Source organism: Elephantulus edwardii, unplaced genomic scaffold (assembly GCF_000299155.1).
Source record: "Elephantulus edwardii isolate Elephantulus edwardi_28Jun2011 unplaced genomic scaffold, EleEdw1.0 scaffold00061, whole genome shotgun sequence".
Taxonomy (NCBI): domain Eukaryota; kingdom Metazoa; phylum Chordata; class Mammalia; order Macroscelidea; family Macroscelididae; genus Elephantulus; species Elephantulus edwardii.
Window position 1 is genome coordinate 15,967,223 of NW_006399811.1, and position 14,336 is coordinate 15,981,558.

Sequence of the window (14,336 nt, forward strand, 5' to 3'; positions counted from 1 at the left end):
AAGCCCCTTGACCAGGGTGGGAGGCAGATCGACAAGGGTGGGGGCACATCACGTCAACTGGGGCCATTGGCAGGACTTGCATCGATGAAGGCTGTTATACTCGATGGCACATAACAACAGCAAAGCAATTGAAAGCAGAAACTGCGCCTGGCATATGAATGACCCTTCATAGCTAACATAATATCTCTTGTCAATTTGAATAAATCTTAAGTCCTTAAAAGGACCACAGGTCCTTCCGAATCTGCAGCATCACCCTTCCCTATAGCTGTCCACCCTGCTCAGTCCTCCCCACCAAAGATAAGTACCCTCATCTTTGACTTTCTGCTCTTCCTGTTCCACTCTGTTCACCAGACCTCCCTAAACGTGATGGAAATCTTTGCTCTTTCTTCTCCCCACAGAGCTACATGGCTTCCTCCTTTGCTTCCTTCCGACCTTTGCTAAAATGCTGTCTTCTCAGGGAGACTTCCCAACCACTCTGTTTTATAACTTACCTACGCTTCTACCTTTGGCTCCCTCTCTCCTGTTTTTAATTTCTCCATTGCATTTACCATCACCTCACAAACTGTGTATTTTATGTGTCAGTGTTATCTAGAATGCAAATTCAATGAATGAAGGAATTTGTACTTATTTTCTGTCCGTTGCTGTTCCACAAGAGCCTGAAATGAAGCCAAATCCAGTCTCACTCACTCACGCCCACTGCCTTTGAGTTGAAACCAACTCATAATTGAACCTCCAGCATATTTGCAGAGGCTGTAACCGTTCACAAGAGGAGATTGTTCATCTTTGTCCCTTAGAGCACCTGGTACATTTGAATCATCTGCCTTTGAACCATCTATATTTTGATAAGTAATAAATATTGTTTGATAGATAAATTGAGCCATGCCATGTACCAGGCCTATTCTAAGAACAACACATGTATTTCTCATTCAGTCCTTAAAATAACCTAAGAGATCAATACTACTTTTATCTTCATTTATAGACCAAGACAGAAGGCATGGTCACATTAAATAATAGGGTAGTAATTGGAGGATCTGGCTTAAAAATCAAGATACCACATTTCTAGTTTATAACCTCTACTGCACTCTCTCTTAAAAGAAATATATTATGTAGGAAGAAACGAAGGAAAAGTCCATTGGAAAGAAAAAAGTAGAAGAGGGAAGAAAGGAAGGGAAAGGAGGAAGAGAAAAAGTGAAGGAGAAGTGAGAAAGCGTTATCTTAAATAGACCCTGTGCCTAATTGTACCTGTTTGTGTAGGAAACCTTCCTCAAATATATAATGTCATGCTGTTGCTGTAATGTGCTGTTGCCTGTGACTCAGAGGAGCCTATGTACAGCAGCTCTAAAACCTGCCCTGTCCTAAGGCAGTTTCACCAATTCCAACACATCTACTCTCATTACGCCAGTTACTGTGTCAATCCATCTCATCCAGGGTCTTCCTGTCCTGACTTGTCCCTCCACCCTTCCGAGCATGATGTCCTTCTCCAAGGACAAGTTCCTCTTGGCCATGTTCCCAAGGAATATGAGAGATAAACCTTCAAAATCCTAGCCTCCAAGGAGAAACTTGGTTTCACCCTCTCTACAACAGACCTATTTGTTTTCTTGGCAGTCCATGGTATGTTCAAGACTCTTCTCCAGACCCACAACTCAAAGGCATCAATAATTCTTCTGTCATACTTAGCCATGTCCGGCTCTCTGAGGCATAGAAAGTGATTGCAAAGACCACAGCCTGGATCCGGGGCACCTTAAGCTCTAGACTGACATCATTGCTTTGCAGTACTTTGGAGAGGTCCCTGACATAAGATTTACCTAATGCAATTCATCTTTTGATTTTATTGATTGTGGAACCGAGCAAGCTGTAACTGTTAACAACCTCCATCTCTTCTCTATACATCATGTCATAGATGAGTGAAAACTGGCTCATAGTTGACCTTCCAGGAGGTTTTCAAGAGGCTGTAAATCACACAGAAGAAAATTGTCCATCTTTCTCCCTTGGTGTGGCTTGGTGTAACCAAACTCCCCATCTTTGAGTTTGCAGTACAACTCTTTACCCACTAGGCCACCGGAGCTCCATATAAGAACTTTAGGAGAAACATTTAATTTTTTTTTAAATTATTTTATTTTGCATGTGTGTGTGTGTGTACCGTCAAATCGGATCTGACTGGTACAGGAGGAGATTGTCCCTCCTTTCCCGGCAGAGCATCTGGTGGATTCGAACCGTGCACCTCTGGGATTACAGTGCAGCTTCTTGCCACTAGGCCACCAGAGCTCCCCCAACATTTAATCTTTTAAAGTAACAGTCTAATCTTTTGGTTGACATAATTTAGCCAGGGATGAACCAAAATACTGATTAGGGAATATTAGACAGGTTTGTGTTTGGGGTTTTTTGGTGTTTTTTTTTCCTTTCTTTTTGTGGCACAGTCGGCCATGACCTTCTAATTTTGTTATTTATGAGAGGAATTTAGTAATGTTATTCACCTTGAGGTAAACGGCACGGTAAAGCTCTAAAAACAATGCTTAGCTCTTAATGGGTGACTGAAAGCAACCTTTAGTTTTTTATGAAACAATTAATTTTCTATTACTACATATTTAAGTCTTTTTATTTTATTGCTAACCTCAGTGTTGTTACAAATATTTGAAAAGGGGCTCTAGTGGCTAGTCAGTCCATAGCTGCTAACCAAGAGACCACATATCTTTATTGGTTTGAACAGCCTCTTCCCATCAAGATTTGCAGCCTTGTAAACCCAATAGAGGAATAAGAAACCCAGAACACTTAGTTATACTCATACAAAACCTATATCGAAATCAAGAAGCCGCCGTCCAAACCATTGCATGGTTTAGAATCAGGAAAGGTGTGCACATCAGAGATGTGTTCTTTCTCCATACCTATTCAGTTTATATGCTGAGCAAATCATCCGAGAAGCTGGAATTTATGAAGAAGAATGTGGCATCAAGATCAGAGGACGACTCATCGATAACCTGTGTTAAGCAGGGGACACAACCTTGATTGATGTGAGGGACTTGAAATGTTTGCTGCACAAGATCAGAGACTACAGCCTTCAATATGAATTGCATTGCAACATCAGGATGACAAAAATCTTCACCAATGAACTGATATGATAAGCGAAATCATGAGGATCCACAGTCAATACCCTTGGTACCAGGAGTCAGAAGATCAGGAGACGTATTGCATAGGGCAAGTTCTCTGTCATGGACCTCTCCAAATTACTGAGGAGCAAAGATGTCAGTTTGAAGACTAAGGTGTCCATGGTCTTTAAAATCATTAGCTATGTGTCTGAGAGCTGGATAATGAATAAGGACAGAAGAAGAATCTACACCTTTGAGCTGTGGTGTTGGAGAAGAGTACTGACTATCCCACATATGATGGCCAAAAGAACAAACAGATATGTCTGGGGGAAAATGTAGCCAGAGTCCAGCCAGCCAGAGGCAAGGATGGAGAAACTTCATCTCACATACTTTGAGCATTTACTAGGAGTGGCTATGCCTTAGAAAGGGACATCTTGCTTGGAAAGACAGAGGGTGGGCTAAAGAGTAGAAGACCCTCAACCAGATGGATTGAGTATGTCAGAGATTGTGAGGATGGCACAGGTACGTCAGGGTTCAGATCTGTTGTTCATATTGCCGCTATGAGTTGCCCTTAATTTGATGGCACCTAAAAACAATAACATGAATCAAAATTGACTTAATGGCAGGAAGGTAGTTTATGGATGTTTGGCTTGGTTTTGTTGATAGGTATTTGGGACTTCCCAGCACCCTCTCCACCTATCTCAATGAGTCACACTGAGCCAAAAAGCCAGGGATGGCCCATGTCCCCAGACCCTTGTGGAGTGTGGTCTCTGGGACTGGAAGCTGCTCAGGCTGCTCACCTGACCTGAGGTATTTGAGGGTTAGCCTGGGGCATGTGATTTTGTGGAAAGCTTTTTGAAGATAATCTTGATCTCTTGCCCAACCTCTTCCTTTGTTCAAATACCTGCCCTGGCCTTCCTGAGTGCTAGATTTATGAGCCTTTAGATTTCTAGCTAGGGTGTCCTTTCCATATTTTCTCACACTTTTATCATCTCTGCAAAATGGAGAAAAATGAACTCTGTTTTGAGATAATCCAAGGCACCTGACCAAGCCTTGTCAGCATGTAACATGAGCTCTTCCAGAAGGAATCTGCCTCTGCTGACTGAAGCATCATAAAGTCTTGAGAATTTAGGGACCTGCTGACTGATGTGAGTCAGAATGAACCCAGTGGGAATAAGTTACGTAGATGACACAACCTTACTTGCTGAGAATGAGGAGAATTTGAAATACTTCAGAACATCAAAAACTGCAGCCTTCAATATGGTTTTGCATCTTAGAATAAAAAAAAATTGGTGAAAGATCTATCAACAATCTGCGTTATGCAGATGACACAACCCTGCTTGCTGAAACTGAGGAGGACCTGAAACACTTGCTGCAGAGGGTCAAGGACTGCAGCCTTCAAGATGGATTGAAGCTCAATGTCAAGAAGACAAAGAACCTCACCACTGGACCAATTAGCAGCATCAGGATGGATGGTAAAGTGACTGAGATTGTTCACAGCTTTAGTTTGCTAGGCTCCACAGTCAACACTCTCGGCACCAGTAGCCAGGAAATGAAAAGATGTATTGCCATGGGCAAATCTGCTGTTAGGGACCTCTCCAAAGTACTGAAGAGCAATGGTGTCTCTCTGGAGATTAAGGTGTACCTGATACAGGCCATGGTCTTTGCAATCACTTGTTATGCATCAGAGAGTTGGCCAATGACTAGGAAGGCTAGACGGAGAATTGATGCCTTTGAGCCGTGGTGCTGGAGAAGAGTATTGAGAGTACCATGGACTGCTAAGAAAACAAACAGATTCATCCTGAAGAGGGTGAACTTTTACATACATCATCAGTTCTGGAATTTTTCTACTCTCTCACTTTGTCTTCTTCTAGAACTCTTCTTAAAGAAATACACAGCCTCCTTATTCCATTCTCCACAGTTTAGCCTCTTTGTATGTTCCATCTCCTAAACTTTGATGCTGATTTTTGAGCATTTACCTTCCACCTTACACTTCTTTCTCAACATTTATTTAACCCCTTCCACTGAGTTTTTAATTTTAATTACTTTTATTTCATCCTTGAATTATATTTTTCCCCATTGTTTTCCTCTTCTTTTTTCCGGACTAGCTTGCCTTTTGTTCTTGCTGTCAGCTTTTTCTATTGACTAATATTTTTAACCACCTGTTTTATAGCCCTGGTGGTCTAGTGGCTGAAGAGTTGTGCTACCAGTCCAAAGGCACACAGTTCAAATCCACCAATTGCTCCATGGAGAAAGATGGGAATTCTCCTCCTGTGTACTTTCCTGCCTCTGAAAACCTGCTAGAGGGTCAGTTATAAGTCAGTTCCAACTTGATGGTGCATAACAACAATGTATTTTATAACTTGACCTGTGGTAGGCACTCAGATATTTGTAGACAGAATTAATGAGTGTTAGTTTCTCTCTGCTAGGTCTTGGCATCTTAAGTTCTCACAAGTCTCAACCTGCTGCTGTTTGTTATGCCTATCGATTGTCTCTGTTATGTGTGTTTTATAATTCTGTACTGTGAGTTTATCTTCAAGGAATCGTCTGCAGCCAAAGTTGAAGGTGTATCTCTGCAGAGAGCTGCTCTCCCACCCACCTTCTAGCCCCCCCTTATTTTAAAATTCTAAGTGCCCCATTTGGGGCTCTCGTGGCTTAGTGGTAAGAAGCTGTGCAACAATCCCAAAGGCATGCCATTTGAATCCACCAGCTGCTCCACAGGAGAAGGATGGGCAATCTCGCCTCTGAAAACCTGCTGAAGGGCAGCTATGAGTTGGTTCCGACCTAGTGGCACACACAGCAGCATGGTGCTCTGTGAGCATTACAGGCTACATAGGTAACAAATTCAAACCTCAACTCAGAATGAGGGCAAGCAAGTCAAGGTCAAGATGAACTATTTTCTTGCTGGGTCGCTTTTGTTTCCTAGCCCTCTCTTTGCTGAGGGCCGGGCAGTACTTTGAGAACTCAGGCTCTGCATGTGGTCTTCAGTTACATTTCCTCTCTCTACAGACACAGATGCCTTTCATCCCTGGGTGTTAGAATTCAGGTCCCTCATTCACTGAAAATGGTTTCTTGAACCCCCGCCCCCAATCCAGAGCAGCTGCGGAATTAGCTTACGTACTTCTGGTTTTCAGTTCCCTTTTCCCTCTGGCTTGTAGGGAATTCCCTTTGCTATTTTGCAAACTCAACAAGAAAATATGTCATTAATATTACTTATCTAGCTGTTTTAGAGTGAAGGGTTCCATGTTACTGTAATTCACCAGTTTGCTGGAAACCTAACTCTTCTTCCATAATTTCTCATTCAGCTTTGGATAGTGTTTTCAGATGGGAATACTGTAGGTGGGTTGATCCATCTCTGTGTGTGTCTCTCTCTCATTTTCTCATTGCTGTTGTGTCAGTCCCAACTCATATAGCTGACTCCTCAGTCGGCTTTCAGAGCTGTAAATTGCAAGGCAGGAGATTAATGGTCTTTCTCCCTCAGAGCTGCTGGTAAATTCGAACCACTTGTCTTTGGGATGGCAGTACAACTCCCTACCACTAGACCATATCAAAAGTGATATGTAGACTGTGAAAAACCTAGAGAACCATTGGCCTAGAAAGACCTCAATTTAATCCATTCCCTTTCTCAGCTAAGCAATATGCACATTCTTTGAGGTTGGACATAATCTATTGGGACATGGTGTTTACTAGGATTTTGTTTTAGAAACTTTATAGCAAATATGTTTCTAAAATAACAATGACAAGGCACACAGGATTGAGGAAATCCCTCAAGGACTTAATTAACACACAAAAATATTTGCTTAAACACAGATTCCAGATTAGTAATGGCTCAAATGCCTGGCATTTTGTTTCTGCAGACTCTTCCTGGGCTCAGACATTATCACCAGTAGCACTCCCACCAAAGAGCAGCCCAAGTCCACGGCCAGTGGCAGCTCTGGCGAGAGCATGGACTCCGTCAGTGTGTCATCCTGCGAGTCAAACCACTCCGAGGTCGAGGAGGGCTCTATCACACCCATGGACACGCCTGATGAGCCCCCTAAAAAGGTATGCACTCGACTTTTTCCGGAATTCCTAGGGCAAGCAACTGATACAGTCTGTCACTCAAGGAATATCTGTTTTCCGAATGATTATGTCACTGTATTTTGAAAGTTGTGTGTTTTGCATGATGTCAGAAGAAAGTAGTTCAATCTAACACTTGTTCCTTATAGGAAAACCTTCCTGAGGGGAGTGAACAAGTCACTTTAGTCACCTGACCTGTCGAAGGCTTCTCCTTACTCACATCCAAAGGAGGTTGAGAGGTTGTGGCCTGGATGTGCGCTGGGTGGCAGTTAGAAGATGTAGAATTTGCCCAAAAGGAGCAAAAAGCCAGAGAAGGAGGCATGTTAGCTTCCACAAATCTGTTTTACTTTGTCTTAGCCAGATTTTTATCACAATAATGTTGCATAACAAACCACTCCAAACTTCAGTGGTTTCAGGCAAGAGTAAGAAATTAGTAACAGTGATAAAATCAACCATATCTGGGGGAAAAGAAAAAGTGATTAGCAGTGATAAAAGAACTCCCATGGAGAGTTTTCCTGCCCACGGCTGCATAAATAGTTAAAAAGAAAACAAAAGATTGCTTTTAATCTCCTATACACATCTGCTTCAATCTGCCATGCAAGAGCCCGAGATGAGGGGCCAACTTTGGCATGACTAGAATTTGTACCATTTTGGGGAGGTTTTTGGTCACTCACACTTGCTGTGGCCACTTCATCTCACCTCTTCTCCCACCCCCAGGCTTATGCGTTGGCTAGGGAGTTAGGGATTTGGTGTGTTTCCTTCATTTTGTTTGAATCTGTCTCTCTGTGAAGGGATGTGTGACCTGCATCACACACTGGCTTTATAAGCAGCGGCATTAATCTGGGAGCCCTTCAGAGACATTGGCACAACCTCAGCAGTCCAGAAAGGGCCTCTGGCGCAGGGCGCAGAAAGCTGAGACGACCCAGACGCTGCCCCAGTTGGCCTTCTCACTTTTCTGCTTTGAAATTCACTTTTCACCGGGCACACACTCAGCACTGCAGATGGTAAAGAAATTGCTGTGTAAATCATGACAGGCGGCCTGTTCTCTCAGATGGCTGGCTTCCTAAACGGAGGATATTATCACTCTCCATGGCTCGCTTGACATGGAGCTCGTGAATTTGTCAGAATCTGCATCGACATTCTCCTCTTTCATATTTGACAAGTATTTACACTTGTAGGAAACTTCAGTGGTGTCTTCGTTTAAGCATTGAACTGCCGATAGAAAGGTCGGTAGTATGAACCCACCAAATGTTCCATAGGAGAAAGACGAGACAGTCTGCTCCCGCTAAGGCTTCTAGCCTTGGAAACGCTCAGAGGCAGTTCTCTGACCTGTAGGGAGCCTGCGAGTCCAAATCTACTCAGTGGCGGTGGGTTATGCTTTTAAACTCCCAACTCTGATGAGGAATCTTGTCTGGGAGAGACCACCGAGGCACTGCCCACATCTTTGTGAGGTTTCTTCCAGCTTGTGAGAAGGCGGACTCACAGTCACACCTGGTGGTGCTCTGGATGCTCGCACAGATTCTCATCGCCTCCTTTAGAATGACACAGACGCCCCGGGCAGTGCGGCCTAACACCACCCTCCCTCTGTCCTGGGTGTCAGCCTTCACGCTCCCTCCTCCCTCACCTCATTGCTATTGAGCTGGCCCTCCAGTGGGTTTTCAGAAGTTGTAAATTGCACAGGAGGAGACTTCCCATCCTCCTTTCTTGGAGCAGGGGGCAGGGGGTGGTGGTGTGGGGGGGATCCAAACTGACTGCCTTTGATTGGGCAGTGCAACTCTCCTATCCCTAAGTTATCTCCAACTTCTCCTCCACACTGCCTCTCTAAATTTGTGCGCAAGTCAAGTCTTGTCCTTGTGCTTTTTTCTCTTGTTTTAGTTTGGGTTGATTTTTCTTTCACCCCTTTGAAGAACTCTTCTCAGATTAGAATCATGGATTTTAAAAGGTTTAAAACCGAGTGGCTGACTTGGTTGGAAGACGTCCCAATGCTGCGCAGTGGACTGATTGGCTACCCTTCTTGCTCCAATACCTGCCTTCCTCATCAGTCCACCAGATTGTCACCTGTACAGCCCCCTATGACTGCACTTGGTCACTGAAATAATCCATTTTAAGCCTTTCGTATGAGTTAGTAAGTTGATCTACACAGAAGCCCCCCCAACACACATATATTTCAGATTAAAACCAAAGTTAAATTGTGATAGAACCACAGGTTAGCATCTTGATTATTGGCATTGCCACATCAGCACATTAGTTAGCTGACTCTTAAGTGAAACACATCGTGTAGTTAAATTTTATGATAAATGTATGTTGTGTAGGAGTGGCATCCACCTCCTAAACAACATGCCTCCAGAAACTATGAACTTTGATAAATGTCAGTAGTTGTAGAGGGGCTTCAGGCCTTTTGTTCATAGAGTTGCTATGAGTCATGCTTGATTTGAAGGCAGTCAACAACAACAACAACATAGGAAAAAAGAAATTCACGAGAAATAAAATAGAGTAAGTTTCCTTTCCCCTGAAATACTTGGAGAACCAGGAAGATAAGCTTCCTTGATATGTTTTTTATGAGAAGTCTGACAGGTGTCAAACAAACTGATATTATTTCTTTTTAAAATATGGTATTCTCTTCTAAAAATAATTTCCAACTCACTACAGTAAGAACCGATATGTAGAAAATATTTGGCTTAAATCATATCAGTTCACATTGCTGTCTTAATAGCTCAAAAATTGTAATTAATATTTTATCATTACTAAAAATATTGGACTTAATTCTTTTTCAGAACACTTACTGTGAATTTTCATCATGTAATATATATATATATATATATTTAGAAATGCATATGCGATAAACAATCAGAAATGCAAGTTAACCATAGCACATTATACCTTAAATGTCTTTCCAGCACTGGAGGTATGTAATTTGTGGTACTTATTTTAGGAACTTCTAGAATTGCAGAAACTAACAAAATCTGATTGCAAATCAGTCAGGGTGGAAGTCATCTTTGTGCGCTTGTTGAGCACCATCGCCCCCTAGAGTTGGTTGATGCCCAGCAACTGATGGTACCTACTTGTCCAACTTCCCAAGCACCGGACTTCCTGCTAGTTTCTGGTATCTGCTGCCACCTGCTGTTTAATTTCCATAAAAGCAGCTGAAAACTAGAGAAATAACCTCAGGTGCAGAGTATTTGTTAGCTCAAGAACTGAGCTACTGAAATGCTTCTGACATGAGGATTGATATGCCAGGGACCTGTGCCCGTGTGCTTTGGAATGTTGTTGAAGAAATAACGAAAGTGTATTCATATAGACATCTAATTCAACTTTGAATATTACAACATATTGTTTGGGTCAGAGATCAAGTTCTTCTGATTTCTGCGGTTTGCCTTTTCAGCTCTCCGAATCCTCCTCTTCGTGTTCCTCCATTCATTCCATGGACACAACCTCCTCAGGGATTTCGTCCCTAGCCAACCCTCTCTCCTCACCCCCATCCTGCAACAACAACCCTAAAATCCACAAGCGCTCCGTCTCTGTGACATCCATTACCTCGACAGTGCTGCCTCCTGTTTACAACCAACAGAACGAAGACACCTGCATAATCCGCATCAGCATAGAAGACAACAATGGCAACATGTACAAGAGCATCATGGTAAGGAGATCATCCTGCCAGGAGCCATGCTTCCACTCAAATCGTGTCTATGTCGGCAGCCACTCAGTCTAAGCCCTCAGGCATACCATTAGCTTAGGTATGCATCACACAAGGTTTACATGTAAAAATATAAGAATCTCCCTGGGCGTAGATTAATGTTGTACTCCTGTTGAAATACACACATCTACAGTGCTGGTGGCATAGTGCATTCAGTGTTTGTCTGCTAAGCAAAAGATTGGTATTCAAATCTGCCAGCTTCTATGAGGGAGAAAGATGAGACAGTTTCCTCCTGTAAAGATTTCGAGTCTTGGAAATCTGATGGAGGGTTATCGTGAGTCGGGAGTGACAGTGGGTTTTCACGGTGCAGTTGAGCAGCCTTAGTGGTGCAGTGCTGAAGGGTTAGTTCAGCTGATCCAGAGACGATGACTGTTTGTATGGGAGAACAGACCTGGGAATTTGTTCCCATAAAAGTCTCAATCTAGAAAACCCTAGAGTTAGTTCTGCTTGGTCACATGGGATCACGGTGATTTGGAATCGACTTGATGGCACCAAACAGCAAGAACAGTACATGTAGAGAATGGTGTGTACAACTTCAAAAATGTTACAGCACACTCATCCACATCACTTTTACCATTTTCAAAGGCAACAGCTGGTGGCTTAGTAGTAAGAAAGTGGACTACCAACAAAAAGGTATGTGGTTCGAATCCTCTACTTGTTCCATGGGAGGAGGATGGGCAGTTTACTCCTGTGCAATTTATTGCCTCTGAAAACCTGCTGGAGAGTCAGCTTTGGCTCAGTTTTGACTCGATGGGATTCAATGACAATAAAAACAACAACATAAATAAAATAGGAAAAATGCACTGCTTCACTCTGTGTTTGGCGTTTTTCTGTGGTACGTTGTTAGATGCTGTCAAGTTGGCTCCAAGTCATAGAAACGCATATAGCATAGCCTGAGCTGTACCATCCTCAGAATCTCCACTGACTCTTCATTTCTCTAAATATGAGATTAGCCCTTCCTGATAACATGCCCAGACTACGTGAGACAGAGATTCAGCATCCTCACCTCTATAGAGCACTCAGGCTTCACTTCTTCCAAGAAAGATATGTCTGTTCTATTGGCAGTTCATGGTATAAGGGAATCTTGGTGGTGTAGTTCATAATGAATCAGGATACTAACAGAAAGGTTGGCAGTTCAAATCCACCAGCTGTTGTGTGGGAGGAAGATTGACAGTCTCCTCCTGTAAAGGTTTTCAGTCTCGGAAACCCAACAGAGGGTCACTATGAGTTGGAATAATGCTGACAGCAGTGAGTCTTGTAGAATTAAACACCTGGCTTTCTTATTGAATTTCTGTCCATTTTTTTAGAGTACACTCTTAGGATGGATATATCCTTGAGTCATTCTGAATCAAATCAGTTAATAAGGTAGATGACAGAGCTGGAAGAATAGTTGGGGCCACTGAAGAACTGTGCTTGTAGGTCACTAAGACTGAACTTTCTAAACAGTTAATAAATAGCATAGTTCTAAAAACAACCCCATTATGTATTTAAAAGTGACAGACTTTTTGAAATAAGATATAGCCTACCATGATGACAAACTTGTGAGTTTACTATCTGGTGTGTTTATGTCAATAGTAGTCTCCTTATTTTATAGAATATATTATAGATTGAAAGGCAGACTTTCTTTTGCAGTCAGATTACAGCTACTTCTCCATCTCTCCTCATCTTCATTATTTGCTGCTTTTGAGAGCTGTACTCTCAGCTCTGAAAGATTGTATAAGTAGAATGAATGGATCATCTTTCAGCATTCTAAAGTAGAGCTTTACTAAAGTATCCACTGAATGAGCACAATATTTATTGAACATTTATTATGTATTGGTCAGTGGGTTGGGCCTATTAGAAAAGTCTTTCATTACTGGGCATCAGTAAAGCGCACCGTAACAGATACATGGATCTCAGATCTCCAATGCTCACTTGAAAGCTTGAATTTTATCATTTTGTCCTTGTTTTCTTTGGTGTGATAACTTCACTTATTAGTTTTAGAGAAAATATCTGTTACGTACTCAAGGTGAAATCACCATAATTTCTATGTCAGTCATTCTTTGAGGTAAAAGCCATATTCTTGGAAACCAGTGGCATGTTTATCTCAATTCAGTCACGCAACTGCTTTTCATCAATATATCATCATTCTACCATCATTGTCTGCTAGGCCACAAAAATACATGCAGTGTTAGAAATGATGTCTATTCAAAGGCCAAGTGTTATAAAAATTCCTAACTTTCAGTGCTTCATCAAAGACTATCCGTAATTGAAACTGGCTTTGTTTGTTTTGATTTGGTTTTACTGTGACTGTAAGATACTGTGGGGAGTGTTGGTGGTGTTGTCCACAAGAAATTGCACTACTAACCCCAAGGCCCCTCTGAGTTCACAGCACAACTCCTACTGGTAGATTCAAGCCTCTGGTGGTTTGAATCTAACAGTAGCTCCAAGGGAGAAAGCTGAGCAATCTCATCCTATGCTGTTCACAGCCTCAGAAGCCCAATGGAGGGTCAATTATGAGTCTGTTCCAACTCAGTGGCAGTTAGATACAATACTGAAGGGTTTCACGGCTAACCACATGGCCAGCAGTTCTAATCTGCCAGCTGCTTGTCAGGAGAAAGATGTCAGTCTCCTAAAGCTTTTATAGTCACAGAAATCCAAGGGAGGTTATTATGAGTCAGAATCGACTTGATGGCAGTGGGAGTGCATAGTGAGGCATGGGGTTAAGAAGGAGCCCTGGTGTAGTTAAGGAGCTGGTGGTGTAATGGTTGAGTGCTTGACCAGTAAGCTACAAGATTGGTTGTTTAAATCCACTCAGTAACTCCTTGGAGAAGGGCCTAGCAAGATGCTCTCTCAAAGGTTGCTGCTCCCTTTGGGGACAGCTCTACTCTGTCACATGGAATCCCTGTAATTTGAGGTTGACTCTGTGGCACCCAACAGTTAAGGAGTATTGCACTGATTTCTGCTGAGGCACCAGAAATTTTATTGGCCAATACTTTGTAACAGTAAGGCAGATGTCCTTGTATTACTTCAGCATCAGACTTGCCATCATATATCCACCAAAAGGATCTCAGGAAACACAGGGGCTATCAATTATTTGCTGAGAACCACTCACCTCCACAGCTTGTGCTGCAGAAGCCACCACTATCCTCTGATTCTAGAACCTTCCCTAGGAAGTGGGAGGATAAAAATGTGAATCCTTGTAAAGAGATCACCTTGATGACCGCAAGTTATTATCTTCTACCACCTTCTCCATCATGTTGCCTCACATTCCTTTCCATTATATGAACCTGCCATTGAGTTTCAGGGTATCCTGTGTTTCCTGAAATTCATGTGACCATTCATAAACATTTCATTTCCTGCTTAGTGTGTATATAAGAAACCCCTACACATCCAGTACAGTAACTTCATGCACTTTGTAACAGAGCACTTTGGAAAGAGCCTGATACAAATTATAAAAGGCACACCAAATTAAGAGATGGCAGAATGTTAAATGATCCAGGAGGTATCAAAAGAAGATG

The 14,336-nt window shown here is 42.4% G+C and overlaps 1 protein-coding gene across 2 annotated transcripts in view; it reads left to right on the forward strand.

Annotated features, from left to right (window-relative positions):
* Positions 1-14,336, forward strand: part of RGL1 (ral guanine nucleotide dissociation stimulator-like 1) — a 439,254-nt gene that overhangs the window by 414,377 nt on the left and 10,541 nt on the right. For both annotated transcript variants that reach the window (XM_006887757.1, XM_006887758.1), the window contains 2 exons: positions 6,941-7,127; positions 10,525-10,779. In XM_006887757.1, coding sequence (XP_006887819.1) covers positions 6,941-7,127; positions 10,525-10,779 — 442 coding nt within the window. The remainder of the gene's footprint in view (positions 1-6,940; positions 7,128-10,524; positions 10,780-14,336) is intronic.